Source organism: Petromyzon marinus, chromosome 6, assembly GCF_048934315.1.
Source record: "Petromyzon marinus isolate PM22_M1 ecotype Great Lakes invasive population chromosome 6, UKy_Petmar_22M1.pri1.0, whole genome shotgun sequence".
NCBI classification, from domain to species: domain Eukaryota; kingdom Metazoa; phylum Chordata; class Hyperoartia; order Petromyzontiformes; family Petromyzontidae; genus Petromyzon; species Petromyzon marinus.
In genome coordinates, this window is record NC_133672.1 from 5,315,838 (window position 1) to 5,330,815 (window position 14,978).

Sequence of the window (14,978 nt, forward strand, 5' to 3'; positions counted from 1 at the left end):
GGGGACACAGTCTACCTGCAAGGTTGGCGATTCTCCCTGCCAGCGGGCGTTCGCGCGTGCGCGCCGTTTCCAGAGAGTGGTCGCGCTGCGACAAAGATCCCCGCGACGCACTCCAAGCGCGTGGCACACCGGGGGTTAGCGCTCGGTGTTGGCGCCGCGGTTGCAGCGCGAAGCTCCTCGCAGAGTCGAATCGCGGCAGTGATCGGCGTCGTTGTCATCATCGTCCGAAGCCATCTAACACGGTGTGGGGAAGCCGTCATCCACTGCTGGATGATGGCTTCCCCACACCGTGTTTGGTTAAATTGCTGTCGCTGAAGACTGAACTTGAAGATTTGCATTTGCCGTGTTTTTAGACGTGCGTGCTGGTATATGCGCAATGGTACTCCATTTCAGTCTGCAATGCAAAGAGTTCACAGTTCTTTGCCAGTACATTGCTGAATAAAGGCCTCTGCCTGTACGTTGAACTACTTTCGCCCCATACGTAGCCAACCGCGCTAATCGGAGGTGTGGGGGAAGGACAACAAACTAAACACAAAAAGCAGTTCTAAAGAAATATAATTTTTACGTCAGTTGTGTCGAGCTGTTTGATCATAGTTAATCGCGCTGATCACAGCGAGTTGGTGCAGGTTGTGCGAGGACCAGAACCGGTTCTGATGTAACTGACCGCTCGTGACAACCGTGGTCAGGAATTGGACTCAAGTCGCTGGCGACCTAGCGTAGTGCGCTAACCAGTGCACAACAATAACAATACTAATGTCCCTTATTTACCAGGGAAAGCGTCGTCGATGGTGAAGAGTCTTTTCCAGGATGAACCTGCCATGGGATGATTGGCCAGTTCCATGAATGAGTGTTTGTATGTATGCATATATGGGGAGCGGTGGTGTAGCGGTTATCACACTTGCGCTACAAACCCGGTGAATCCATTTCGATTCCCGCTCGCGGCCAACACCAGTGACGATTGCCTGAACCAGTTTTGGGCCACCACCAGGTCGAATTAGCCTCAAATGAGTACCTGGTGTGGTGTGTAAAAACATCACCACTGTGGAGACAAAGGCGGCCGGGCATCGTGTTGGCCACCCACCCCCTCGTGTGCCATGCCGGCCTTCATAGGTGCTTGGTAACAGCACTTGCCCCAACAGTCTGTTCAAGCTATAGGGGGGGATCTTTGGATTAGTCTTCATATAGCTAGCTTTACTACCCGGCTTCACCCGAGACTTGGATTCTTGTCTTGGATTAATACACGGCCGACGCGGAGGGTGGGGGGGGGGGTGATGTCAGCAGGCACACTGCGTGACGCTGCCGCATGCGGGTGACATCACATATGTGACGTCACTGCTCACTTGCCGTGCAAAATATATCCATTATTGCGCCCCCCCCCCAAAAAAATACAAAAGTCTAATTTTATACTTTTTTCATTGTGTTCAGTCTGGAAGCTACCCACATGCCAAATTTAATTTTTTTTGCATGTCGGGATGTATACTAAACATTTCGAACAGACACATTCACAAATTTCCCTTTTATATATCTAGATTCCATATCGTGTGTATGGTATTCTTCACGCTGTTAGCCGAACTGTAACATGATGGTATCATTCACACACAGTTCACGCAAACGGCCAACAACAATGCACGTATCCTTGGCGTGAGAATGCGCATCAGTGGGCGAATCGACGTAACGTTACGTGCGCCGAAAATAGCCGCCTATTTTGATTCCATCGCTACTCTCGACGCACAGGTTCGACTCTGCAGATGAAAGCTGCTCCCATTGAACGCTGCTGTGTTACCGGAAGCACGTGACGGCATGGGGGAGGCCTTCATCTCGCGGCGGATACGCTACCGACGATGATGGCGATGATGATGGTGATGACAACGATAACGACGATTACCCATTACCCCTTCCGCTATCCCCGCCCTCCCCCCGCCTCCCCGCAACCCCCCCCCCCCCCCATTCCATCCCAGCACCGCGAGCGTGGCCGCCCTCACGGATGGCGTAGCGACCGCCGCGATGCGCATCACCGCCGCGGTTCTGACGAACGGCACGACCTGGCTCAGCGCGGCGGCGGCGACGTCGTCGGGGCCCTGGGTCCGGGCCCTGCAAGTCCTCGAGGCGGGAGGGGACCCGGCACAGGAGTCTCCTGTCGTGCCGTTCGTGCCGGCACCGTCCCACCCCAACAAGTCTCAGGAGTGCTTCGGCACGCTGGGGCGCAGCTCGGTGCTGCAGGGGACCCCGTTCGGCGGAGTCGTCGCCGTCCTGGGCATCAACTTCCTGCTGTGGATGGTGCTCGCCGCCCCGCAATGCACGCGCACGCGAGCCGCGTAGACACTCTGATGTGGGGCATGAGGGGCTAGTGCACTGCGCTTCGCAAGTCGCCGGTTCGATTCGATCTCCTTCCAACGGCGGTTAAAATATTGGGAGCATTTCTTAAACTGCCACCCACCCCCACTCCCTGCCCGGCAGTATCGTTTCACACACGTGAGCGTGATCCACCAACCCTTACTGCCGAATCGCTGGAACAGAGGCACAAATGAGTCCTTCAGTCTTGGTGATCTCTCACCGGTGGCCAATTAAAGTTCATTGACTGTTACGTAACGCATCGCACCCGGGCCAAGTCCGTTTAAATTTGCTGGCATTAAAGACTACACTTACAGCTCTGTGGTTGCCATGGTCATAAATTTGCATGCTAGGATGTGCACTCGTACACTCTTTTACTCTGTATTATTCAAAGTTCACAGCCCATTGCCACTGTGCTGCTGGGTTAAGGCATTCTTCCTGCACGGTGTCAGTCATGGGGGTTGTTTAAACCTCACCACGCTGGTCCACGCGGGTTGGTGAAGGGGGAAGCTCAGTTACCGCTCAGACATCACTCGCCACTTCATCTTTGTACGGCTGATGTAGACGCAGAGCCACAACGACAATCTCACATGACGGTGGTCAAACCCAGATAACCGCATCAGGAGTAGCGGAGTAGAGTATCGCTGTGTTGTCTCCTTCGTATTTCTAGATCGGGGATTGCGTTAATATATGGTGGATGGCCTGTTCTGGATGACCACAGTCGCACGCTGGAGAGTTAATTTAAAATGTTTGCATCCGATATCCGCATCTCCCATTGTTGTGCGGATGCGGTTTAGGGTGGACCATGAGCTTCGTGGAAGATCAAAACCTGGGAGCTTTGGGTCTTTCACAAGGCGTTTTTTTGTGCGTTCTTTTGAGCTCCAATCAGCTCTCTCAACTTCATTGGGGGTTGAACTCAACAATGAGAGTTCCTCAATACATTGAGGTGTTTGAGCTCGATGATTGCATCAAGAGTGGTGCGTCACTGTGACGATTGGCCCCCTCCTTCGTATATATGAAGCGGGCATTGAGTCGCTATTTGATCCACTGATGTTCTTCGCGCAGCGTGCCGACCACTTTGCCAACCGTGCTTACAATTTGTAGACGGTTTAAGTCTCATCGCTTTGCTCCGTGATTAGCAGGAGGCCCTGAGTGATGAAATGATGCAACAATACACAATAAAGCTACAACAAAATTCCGCAATTAATTGGAAGTTTGGTGAGGTCCTGCGGAAACGCGGGGTGGTCTGCCGGCATGACAAAAACGACGCTGCTGGTTTAGCGCTGGGGGGCAGTCGGCTTGTTGGGGCGGGGGGGGGGCGGCTTGGGGGAAAGCGTTGAAGATAGCGGAGGGGCACGAGCGGAGAGATTTCACCGAGTCGGTGCAATTACCGTCGGCAACGCTCGCCTAATCTCGGCAACGCTCGCCTAATCTCGCTAAAAGGCTGCTGTAAAAAAATGCGCGGACGCGCGAAACTGTTGGCAGGCAAAGCAAAGTGACGGCCTTATTAACGTTTGGAAATTAGCACCGTGCCTGCCCCCCCCCCCCCACCCCGCCACCCCCCCTCCTCCACCAACACGAGCTCCCACGAGTCTATCGATCACGCCGACGGGAGCGCCCCGTGAGCCCTGCCGCTTTCACGAATTAAAAAAAAAACCGCGACAATAAATCGACTCCACTCGCCCAGCAGGTGCATCGTGCTGCTGATGCGTATATACAACAAGCGTCACCAGCCCTGACACGCAGAGATTTGTGAAACGTACAAATCTACTGCGCTGCAAGGCGGCCAGGAGATGGCAGCGTACGGCAAGCGGATTCCTATGCCCATCTGTGCGGAGATTTTGCGTGCAAAAAACCTCCGCTCGTAGAATCTCCTGTCTGCTTGCTGAAGACGAGGCGTATCGCATAGCCCTGTCTAACGGTTCCATCTTCCCTTCGCTCTCTCCCTCCCCATGCTGCAGCTCCTCCTGCTCTTGTTCTCCGTGCTACGCAAGAAGGCGTGGGACTACGGGCGCCTGGCGCTCCTCAACGACAACGATCGGTGGGGGGGGGGGGGGGCCGGCGCTCCGGCGTAGACACGAAACAAATAGCCTGCACGTCACGCGGCGTCGAGCGTCTGATTTACCGAACTCGAGTCTGCATGGGTGCACAAACACCGCACTACGGCTGATCAGCCAGATACAGCCCACGTCTTACTTTCACGTGGCCCGTGACCATGTGAGGCCTGCCGCTTCGCAAGAGACTGCCTAATTATATATATTTTTTACGTTTATTTTGTATCCTCACGTTGAGCTTTTGTGGGATGTGTGGATCGTCGGACGTTTGTTTTTTGTTTCTCTTAATGATGAAATCACCGCCCACTTATTTTGTTTTATATTCATTTTGTCTTTCATTTAGACCCTTGGTGCACGGCCGCTGGAAGAACTACGAGTATGTTTTCCATTTTTATTTTGACTTTCATTTTTTCAATGACGTTTTTGCCCGGCGACACGCGCACGAGCTGCTCATCTCGCCCGTGCGTGCGTGTCGTGCGAGCTGACGGCCGCGCTCGTAAAACACGCACACGTGCCTGTGCGTCTGCGTGAGTGAGTGTATGGCGAGTGTATGGCGAGTGCACAGCCCTGCAAGTTCGATTAACGCCCATGGCAAGCATTAGCGGTGAGTAATTTCAGAACCAGTCATGGGCCTCACCACAGCTCGACTTCGCCTTAAATGAGTATCTGGCACGGTGTGTAAATGTCAGTACTGGGGAGACAAAGGCGGCCGGGCGCGGTTCTGGCCACACCCCCCCCCTCCCCCCCCCATGGTGCGCCGTGCCAGCGGTAGTAGGTGGGGGGGGAGGGTTGCGGAGGTGGCCGGTGTCGTCGTCCTCGTGTGTTCACGTGTCTGTGTGTGCGTCCGTGCCCGTGCGTGCAGTTTCCACGGGGGTCTCTACGAGGAGAGGGGTGCTCGGGAACGCCTGGACTCCCAGTACAGCATCACGGACTACGAGAGCAAGGACAAGGTGCCGCGCAGCGACGACACTCGCGTGCCCTGGCCCCGACTTAAACCATGAAACAATAAGCAATCGGAGCCGTCTGCAAATGGAAAACGGGAGCTCTCCGACGCGTCGTCGGGGTCATAATCAAGAATATTTGTTTGGACTGGGGGAATCCGATGAGCCGTGAAGCTCTTTTTCGCAGGCGTCCAGTAGGGTTGCACGAGGTCTCGCCGCGCGTTCACCCCACGATGTCCGTGTATTTCGCTTCGCGATGTTGGGTGGGGGGCTTCTTAAGGAAAAATCCAGTTCCTGAAGTCGCTCCCAGCACGTGCAGCGGAACGTCGGACTTGGTGCCGAACAGCACGCAGTGCGACCTGGCATCGCACCAGGCAGCCAGGCAGGCAGCAGCACAACTCCCACATATCTGTGCAGCAGTATGGAAAAAAATGCATTTTTGTTTTTATGTTTTTTCCGTACTGAATTATCGGGGTAATTATTTACCCTCATTGCAATGCAATTCCCTTTCGTGATTCAAGGTTTTTTCGTTCAATTCAAGACTCAGACTTTGGCCCAGTGATCAGCGCATAACACTGTCATAAACCCGGTGAGCCGAATTCTATTCCTCAACCAGGGCTAACATCAGTGGCGATTAATATCTTTGACCTCTTAAATGTCATTGACTTCACTTTCGTGACCAAAATCATTGCGACCGTTATACATCGTCGCCCCCCCTTATCGTCATCATTATCAGCATCATTATCCTCATGATTAATTTTATCATCATCCGAATCATTATTGTCCCCATCATCATTCTCATCATTGCCATTCTCATCATCATCATCGTCGTCGTCGTCCGTCCGTCTCTGTGTAGAAATCACCCCTCCCCCCGTCGTGACTCCACGTGGCGTTCAAATTCGCTTCGCGTCTCCGTGTCTCTCGAGCCTAACGCGTCGTTTCGTATCTCCCCCCACTGCAGGGTCTGTGCTCCTGGCTCACGGCCATTTTCCGTATCAAGTGAGTTCCCCCCCCCCCCCCACCTCTGCACCGCCCTGCGAATCGCGACAGACAGGGCTGGGAACTCGGTGTGTCGGTGATGCCGGGTTGCGGTAGCGTTCTGCACTACGACACCGGCGACCCGAGTTCCATTCCCGCTCATGGCCATCGCCGGTGACGATTATTTGAACCAGTTCTTGGGCCTCCCCTAGGTCGCCTCAACCTCAAATAATTACCCGGTGCGGTGTGTAAACATCCCCACTGGGGAGACAAAGGTGGCCGGGCGCGGTGTTGGCCACCCACCCCCTCGTGCGCCGTGCCGGCCTTCATAGGTGGTCGCTAACAGCACTTGCCCCAACAGTCAAAGCTATACGGGGGATCGTAGTCTTTGTGCTGGGGTGTGGTTGAAGGATGTCAGGTCCTGAGTGCTTGTCAATGAGCGCCGGGCTCTGGGAGGACATTGCCGAGCCGTGGTTGTTAATAATAATTTCAACGGGGGGCACGGCATTCGCTCGCTCTCCCGAAGAGTCGGAGGGTGCTAGGGAAGACATTACCCACGGCTGAGTCGCCACGATGAGTGGAGGAGCGGTGGCTGGGAGAGATGGCGGCGGTGAATTAATGAGAGAGGTTGCAGGGGGGGTCCCCCCTCCCTTCCCCCCCACTCACCCCCCCCCCCGTGTTTCCACTGACCACCCCCCTTGCACATCGTCGGCATCATACCACACCAAGAGGCCGGGAGCAGGCATGAGATGACCGAGGGCATGTAATTTACAGCTCTTTGTCAATCCACTGCTGGATAAAGGCCTTCCTTCACTCGCGAGGCTGGTTTTGCACCCTGCTAAATGCATTCATCAGGACAAATATGAAGCGCGTGCACGTTTATGCCCCACTTGGGAGCAGTTTACGTTTTTGGAAAGATGTGTACATCTTTATTCATTGCATGCATTTAAACAAAACAATTATTTTGAGTAAACGCCACTCGTTCGAACAACTAAGTGACTGGGCAAACCGCTCATCGAGACCCCGATGCCCGCTTTGTCTCTGCCCGTCCCTTCCATCTCGTCACTCCCTCCGTGCCCTCGTTCCTGCTCACCCAGGGATGACGAGGTGAAGTACAAGTGCGGCGCGGATGCGGTGCACTACCTGTCGTTCCAGCGGCACATCATCGCGCTGCTCGTCGTCGCGAGCATCTTCTCCCTCGCCATCATCCTGCCCGTCAACTTCTCCGGGAACCTGCTGGGTACGTGCGACGACGCGCGACGCGAGACGACGACGTGTGACGATGACGTGTGACGACGTGTGACCTGTGACGACGTGTGCTGACATGTGACGACATGTGACGTGTGACGACGTGTGACAACGCGGGACGACGTGCGACAACATGTGACAACGTGTGACGACGTGTGACGTGTGACGACGTGTGACAACGCGTGACGACTTGTGACGACGTGTGACGACTTGTGACGACTTGTGACGACGTGTGACGACGTGTGACGACGTGTGACAACATGTGACGTGTGACGACGTGTGACGACGTGTGACAACATGTGACAACATGTGACGACGTGTGACGACGTGTGACGACGTGTGACGTGTGACAACGTGTGACGACTTGTGACGCCGAGCTACGCCGCGGAAACTCAGGGTCTCAACGGTCCCTGACCCACTGAGCCAACCCGGGACTCTCTCTCTCTCTCCAGCTTGCCGCTGCTGTGCCCGTTGTTTTAAAGTCATGAACAATGGTTTCAGTCTGCGAGGTCACGGTCACAGTCACTGCTGGGGTTGTTGTTGTTGTTCCTGTTTGCCTGTGCGTTCTCACCCATATCTGTCCTCACGGTGTCACGTAATTATTGTTATTGTTGTTTAAAGTGAAGGTGCGGCGATAGTGGTTGCCTATCGGTATACGTTCACAAAATTCAAAGCCTGCATTGTTGAATTTTTTTATTGGTCAATGTCATCATTATCAATGTCATCGTTATCGTCGTCGCCGTCGTCGTGATTGCCACCGTTGTCATGGGTATCACGAATTTCGTCGTCACGTCCCAATTAACGCGCCCTCTTTGTTTATCACATTTCACAGGGACTTCCCCGACAAACTTTGGCAGAACAACCATTGCTAATCTGGAGGCTGGGTACGTACGAGGGTGCTTAATTGAGGGTGGCTGGCTGGGTGAGTGGGTGGGTGAGGGCCTGGGTGGATGGTTGGGTGGCTGGGTGGATGGATGGGTGAGGAGGTGAGGTGGATGTTTGGCCGGGTAAGTGGATGAATGGGCCGATGTATGGCTGGTTGGATGGGTGGTTAGGTGGATAGATGGTTAGCTGTTCGGATGGGTGAGTGTTATAAGCAAGTGGGAGATGAGGAAGCGCAAACACTGCCCGCTTTGTTCTCCGTGCCAGGGACGTGCCCCCCACCCCCCCCACCCCCCCTCTCTGCCACGCACACACGGAATGCGTTAGGCCCGGATTAGTTGTGCCTCGGCAAGCGGAATGCTTCGGAAAATAACTTAAAGTTTAAAACCCGTAAACTCGAGCCTCTGCGAGCGGTCTTCTTGGCACTTGTCACCGGGAGGCTCTTTTACGAGACGCCGATTGTAATACCATCGGTGGTGGTTAGATTGTAAAACCATCTTTACAATAAGACACTGCAGGCTGGAGCGGAGTCATGGTGGTTAGATTGTAATACCATCGGTGGTGGTTAGATTGTAATACCATCGGTGGTGGTTAGATTGTAATACCATCGGTGGTGGTTAGATTGTAATACCATCGGTGGTGGTTAGATTGTAATACCATCGGTGGTGGTTAGATTGTAATACCATCGGTCGTGGTTAGATTGTAATACCATTGGTACAATAAGACACTGCAGGTGGGAGCGGAGCCGTGGTGGTTAGATTGTAATACCATCGGTGGTGGTTAGATTGTAATAGCATCGGTGGTGGTTAGATTGTAATACCTACGGTGGTGGTTAGATTGTAATACCATCGGTGGTGGTTAGATTGTAATACCATTGGTACAATAAGACACTGCAGGTGGGAGCGGAGCCGTGGTGGTTAGATTGTAATAGCATCGGTGGTGGTTAGATTGTAATACCATCGGTGGTGGTTAGATTGTAATACCATCGGTGGTGGTTATATTGTAATACCATCGGTGGTGGTTATATTGTAATACCATCGGTGGTGGTTAGATTGTAATACCATTGGTACAATAAGACACTGCAGGTGGGAGCGGAGCCGTGGTGGTTAGATTGTAATAGCATCGGTGGTGGTTAGATTGTAATACCATCGGTGGTGGTTAGATTGTAATACCATCGGTGGTGGTTATATTGTAATACCATCGGTACAAAAAGACACTGCAGGCGGGAGCAGAGCCGTGGTGGTTAGCGCACTTCGCCAAGAACCTGGCGACCTGAGTTCGACTGCTGGCCGCGGCTAACATCAGTGGCGAGTGACATCTGAACCGGTCATTTATGTACCCAACAAAGAGTGTACCATGCCTCAATCAAACAAAACAACAACAACAATACATTATCATGAATTGAATTGAAAAAAACATTTTTTAGCGTCCAATAAGTACAACGATACATTTTCCATGCGGTCATATGAATCGGTTTTTACCCTTTCTGCCAATAAAATAGGAGGTTAAGATGTTCACACACCAACCACCTTTCTCTAAGGCGTCAAGTCTGTATTCGCCACACGTACTTGTGACAAAACGCACAAACAAAGAGTGTGCAGCTCCCAGTGGCTTCCTAATAATGTGGCACAAACTTTGGGGAGCCCTGCATGTCCCTAATCCCCCCACTGATGGTAAATGGCCGCACCACGCGCGTACACACGCACACACGCACCACGCGCACCACGCGCACCACGCGCACGTGCGTGTGTACGCAAGTGCTCGCTAACAGCACTTGCCCCTACAGTCTGTTAGGGCTATACAGGGGATCTTTGTCTTTGTTGCGCGCGTGCAGGGACCGGCTGTTGTGGCTGCACATCACTTTCGCCATCGTGTACCTGCTGATGACTGTGGGGCTCATGCGCAGGCACACGGCCTCGCTGCAGTACGCCGAGGAGGAGCTGGTACGTGGGGGGGGGGAGATGGGGGGAGGGAGATGGGGGGGGGGGGATGGCGAGTAGGGGGGGCTCCCCCTGACCGGAGTCCTCACAGCAGCTAGCTGGGTAACTGGCTACACGGGATTTATTTTTGGGTAACAAATGCACGTCGAAGTGAATTGAGACCGCAGAAGCAGTTCAGAAGACGTATAATAGATAGCGACACCGGAGAGGTGGGAGCAACGAATACAGAAGAGTAACACGGTCCATTAAAAATTGCTCTAACTCTTCACTTTGTGCTCCTATGAATACAATTTGTTCGGCAGAATATTATGTAAACCCGAGAGGATCTTAAAAGCGGATTACTTTTAGTGCTCCGAGTACAGGAGGATCGTGAGAAGAGTATGAAAGTGAGAGCCATCTCTTATTTTCTGGATTCTGTAACCGTAATAATAACATCAACAACAACAACAGCGCCACATGAGGGCTGTTACCCACCGATTCCGTTGATCTCAGCTGGTCCCTGCGCTTCCTCCTCCCGCCGCAGGTCACGAGGACCATCTTCATCCTCAACATCCACAAGGACGTCACGGACGAGAGCAAGATCATCGAGCACTTCCAGTGAGTGGTGGCCAGGTGGTGCCACGAGGTTTTTTTTAGGTGGTCAACACACTGAGCTACGATCCAAGCGGTCGGCTGCATATGGTGCGTTGAACTTCTTTCGCACCGTATGTAGACAACCGTACTGATCGGAGGTGCGGGGGGGGGGGATAACTGGGTTCGATTCCCGTACCGTGGATAGCTAAAGAGTGGAAATTGGTTTCTGAACATGCCATGGCACATGAGTTGACTCCTAGTGTGGTGTGTAAACAGCAAAACATCATCACCGAAAAGAAAACGGTGGCCAGGCGCGGTGCTGGCAATACCACGCCGAATTTAATGGGTGCCCGCTAACAGCACTTGCTCCTAAAGGCTATGCGGGGGATCTTTGTGTTTGTGTGTCTGTGTATTCATGTGTGTCTGCATGTCTATGTGTATTTATGAGTGTGTGTGCGGTATTGTAGCGGTTAGCGCGCTGCGCTACGAACCTGGCGACCCGGGTTCGATTCCCGCTCACGGCAAACACCAGTGACGATTATCTGAAACGGTCCTGGGCCTCCCCTAGGTCGACTCAGACTCAAATGAGTACCTGGTGCGGTGTGTAGTAAACATCGCCACTGGGGAGACAAAGGCGGCCTGGCGTGGTGTTGCCCACTCGCCCCCTGGTGTGCCGTGCCGGCCTTTGACATGCGTGTGTGTGTCCCGTTTGTGTCTGTGTATTCATGTGTGTGGACGTGTCTGTGTATTAATGTGTGTCTGTGTATTAATGCGTGTGTGCGTACCTGTGTGATTGTGTGCACGTGCGTGCGTCTCTGTATATTAATGTGTGTGCGCGCGTGCGTGTGTAGCCGTGCGTGTGTAGCCGTGCGTGTGTGACCGTGCGTGTGCAACCGTGCGTGTGTGCGTGTGACCGTGTGTGCGTGTGACCGTGTGTGCGTGTGTAATCGTGCGTGCGTGTGCAACTGTGCGTGTGTGACCATGCCCATGTGTGACCGTGCGTGCCCGTGTGTGACCATGCCCATGTGTGACCGTGCGTGCACAGGGAGGCGTACCCCTCGTGCAAGGCGAGCCAGGTGCAGTTCTGCTACAACCTCTCCAAGCTGGTGCGTCTCGACCGCGAGCGGTGAGAGCCTCCCTGGTGGACCCGCTCGGCACCGAGACCACCACCACCACCCGCTCTAGCCTCACTCTGCCATGCTATCCAGAGCAGCAGTTGCGCATCGGGAGGAGGGGTGGGGGGAGTGGGGGGGAGTGGGGGGGGGTAATCGCCCCCCACCACCATCACCCCCAAAACCTTGAGACTCCAAATAAAAGTTGTTGTTTTTATTGATGTTTTACCAGAGGCAATTAATTAAATGGTTGCTCTTGTTTCGGGACCGGCCCCCAAAAGATCCGCCTGCGATCCTAAGAATGCGTCGGCATGAAAAGGCCTTCATCCAGCAGTGGATAAACAGTGACAGCGGGCGATAATGAAGAATAATAATTACAATTTTCCGAGCCTCGAGACTTACAGTGGCCTGCATTGGAATGTTTGGCCAACTACACCAACAAGTGTTTGGCACGGTGGGCGTGCGTCCGCGGACCGCTTGTGAGTGCGCGTCTGGGGAGATGCGTCGCGATGCTCCCCACGATCGAGGCGGCACAGTTTCGCATTCGAGTCGTGCGAGTTGCCAAGTGTCATTCGTGACTCTGCTTGAGGCCCAAGCTGCCTAGGGTCGCCTTCGAAGCCAAGAGAAGGTCCCCGTGATCGCACACGAGCGGCCGCTCTGACGTTCTCGCTCCACGCGCTTCAACTCCGTGCCGCTTCTCTCGCCGCATGACAATCTCCGATAGCCGCCTCCTCCTCTAGGTTAACTCGGCATAAAAAAAAAGTGTTCCCGCTTCGGAGGCTCTGCGGTCAACGACGTCGCCGGCGTTCAGCACAGAAACCGGGACACGAGAAGAAGGCTATCTCCGAATCCCGGGGAAAAAAGGCGGACGTAGACATGGGCGTTATTTTATTAAACAACCGACAAAAGAACCAGGACTCTTTAATATCCCAGGACGACTTGGAGACTTTCCCTGGACAGGTGCCTCAAAGCGAGGGCAATCCTTGCAGAACCATCACAGGTGACAACCGGAGGCAGCGGCAGTGTCGCTCGCCTCACCGTGCCCGTGCGGGGCTTACTAGGCGCTCGCTAACAGCGCTCTGACCCCCGTCTCGTCTGCCCGCGGCGCAGGAAGAAGGTGGCGAAGGCTCTGAAGTACTACGACGTGCGGCCCGAGGGAGAGACCATCGACCCGCGGCCGTGTGGGCACCTGTGCTGCTGCAAATGCTGCGGGAACCACCAGGTGGGCGGTGGGAGGAGGGAGGAGGGTGCGCAGCGGTGGAGAGATGTCAACTGCCTCGCCTGGTATACAGGAGGTCGTGGGTTCGACCCTGACACCTGAATATTTTCAGTTTGCGGGTCTCTCTCCCCTTGCGGACGCGTGGATTTTTTTCCGGGTCCTTCGGTTTCTCCCCCCGCCCCGCATTTAGAAACCGGCATTGAGAGTATTTGGCCTCTGTAAATATCCACATTATAAGCCACTTCGTTGAGCTATCATTTGTAGTCAGGTCGCTTCTGAAAAAGAGCTATACAGCTCAGTGGGCCTTACCTGGTAAAGTAAAACATATTTAGTTAATGGGTTTATATTAAGCAATGCAGTTCAGCAAAAAGTCACCTGGTCCCTTGTACAGGCTCGTACTGGTTCATAATAACACAATCATCATTCACAGCTCGTGAATTATGTTGTTACGCGCCGTCCGTGTGCACGCAGGAGGTGAACGCGGTGGAGCACTACAGGGGGCTGAAGAACTCGCTGAGCGCCGAGTGTGAGAAGGAGCGCAGCAAGGTGCGCTCACAGCCGCTCGGCATGGCCTTCGTCACGTTCCAGGACGACCGCATGACGTCCGAGTGAGTGCCACGCCGCACCACCGCCGCCACAACGCCGGCACAACGCCACGACACCGACACGGCCACGATGCTGCCACCGGCGCAACGCCACCACTGCACCGCAACAACACTGACATGACCGCAATGCCACAACAACGCCGACACCGACACAACGCCGACACCACCAGTACGTCGACACCGCCGCAACGCCAACGCAGTGACACCGACACCACCACTGGCACTGTTGTGCTCTCCTGTTGGGAGATGGGCACCGTGGTTAAGTGGTCATCATGTGGCGTGAGATGAACGAGTGGAGGCTTGCCACTAGCGGGAACAGTACGATTGTGTACAAGTCATTCCGCCTCTTGGCACAGAAACACAACGTGCTTGTGGAGGTGGATTTGTTCGATAAGTGTCCCAACAGACCGTGAAAGAGCGTGTGTGAGAGGGATTTGCAAAGGATCATGGGTAAATGTTGTCGGTCGGGATAGGCGTTCATCCAGGCAGCAGATTAAGAGGAGAATGATGACAGTGATGTTCGTGATAATTTACTGTGACCCAGTGAAGTCTAGCTGGGCACACCGATCACACAACCGGGACACGAAGTCGAATTCCCACCATTGAAAACAATGGTGGTGTTCATTTACTTTTCGTTATGATGAAATGCAATTTCTTGGGGCTCAAGTATCATAACGCTCAACATCGATTTAAATGATTGAACGCACGCCGTTCCGCGTGCACATGTGATTTTCCCCGAGGCGCGTGGAACTCCCAACCCCCCCCCTCCCCCACCACCGGGAGAGAATTGTGTGCGAGAGCGGCATCGGTTGGCACGGTGCCACGGGCTCCGTGTGCCACGCAGATGTTGCTCCGTGGAATGAAGCCGCGTGTTTATTTAATCCCTGCCCCCGGCGCTGCAGCATCCTGGCCGACTACAACTTGCTGCGTTGCTGGAGGAGGCCGCACGTGTCGCGCCTCTCGGAGGAGCTCGGCGCCAGCAGCTGGAGGGTGCGCTACGCACCGGACCCCAACTCCATCATTTGGTACGCGCTCTGCCCCACCCACCGCGGCTCCTCGTCGATTTTTTTTATATATATGTACGAGCTCCGCACG

At 54.0% G+C, this 14,978-nt stretch overlaps 1 protein-coding gene across 2 annotated transcripts in view; it reads left to right on the forward strand.

The window, feature by feature from the left end:
- The window catches only part of LOC116939775 (mechanosensitive cation channel TMEM63B-like), a 53,390-nt gene that overhangs the window by 19,547 nt on the left and 18,865 nt on the right, over positions 1–14,978 (forward strand). Inside the window, exons 2-14 of one of the 2 annotated variants that reach the window (XM_076064614.1) lie at positions 1,959–2,277; positions 4,293–4,372; positions 4,729–4,761; positions 5,248–5,335; positions 6,288–6,325; positions 7,402–7,544; positions 8,385–8,436; positions 10,269–10,377; positions 10,898–10,971; positions 11,993–12,073; positions 13,170–13,281; positions 13,750–13,886; positions 14,786–14,908. In XM_076064614.1, the coding sequence (XP_075920729.1) occupies positions 2,005–2,277; positions 4,293–4,372; positions 4,729–4,761; positions 5,248–5,335; positions 6,288–6,325; positions 7,402–7,544; positions 8,385–8,436; positions 10,269–10,377; positions 10,898–10,971; positions 11,993–12,073; positions 13,170–13,281; positions 13,750–13,886; positions 14,786–14,908 (1,343 nt within the window). In that variant the 5' untranslated portion in view covers positions 1,959–2,004. The remainder of the gene's footprint in view (positions 1–1,958; positions 2,278–4,292; positions 4,373–4,728; positions 4,762–5,247; positions 5,336–6,287; positions 6,326–7,401; positions 7,545–8,384; positions 8,437–10,268; positions 10,378–10,897; positions 10,972–11,992; positions 12,074–13,169; positions 13,282–13,749; positions 13,887–14,785; positions 14,909–14,978) is intronic. The other variant, XM_076064619.1, reaches the window with a different exon arrangement.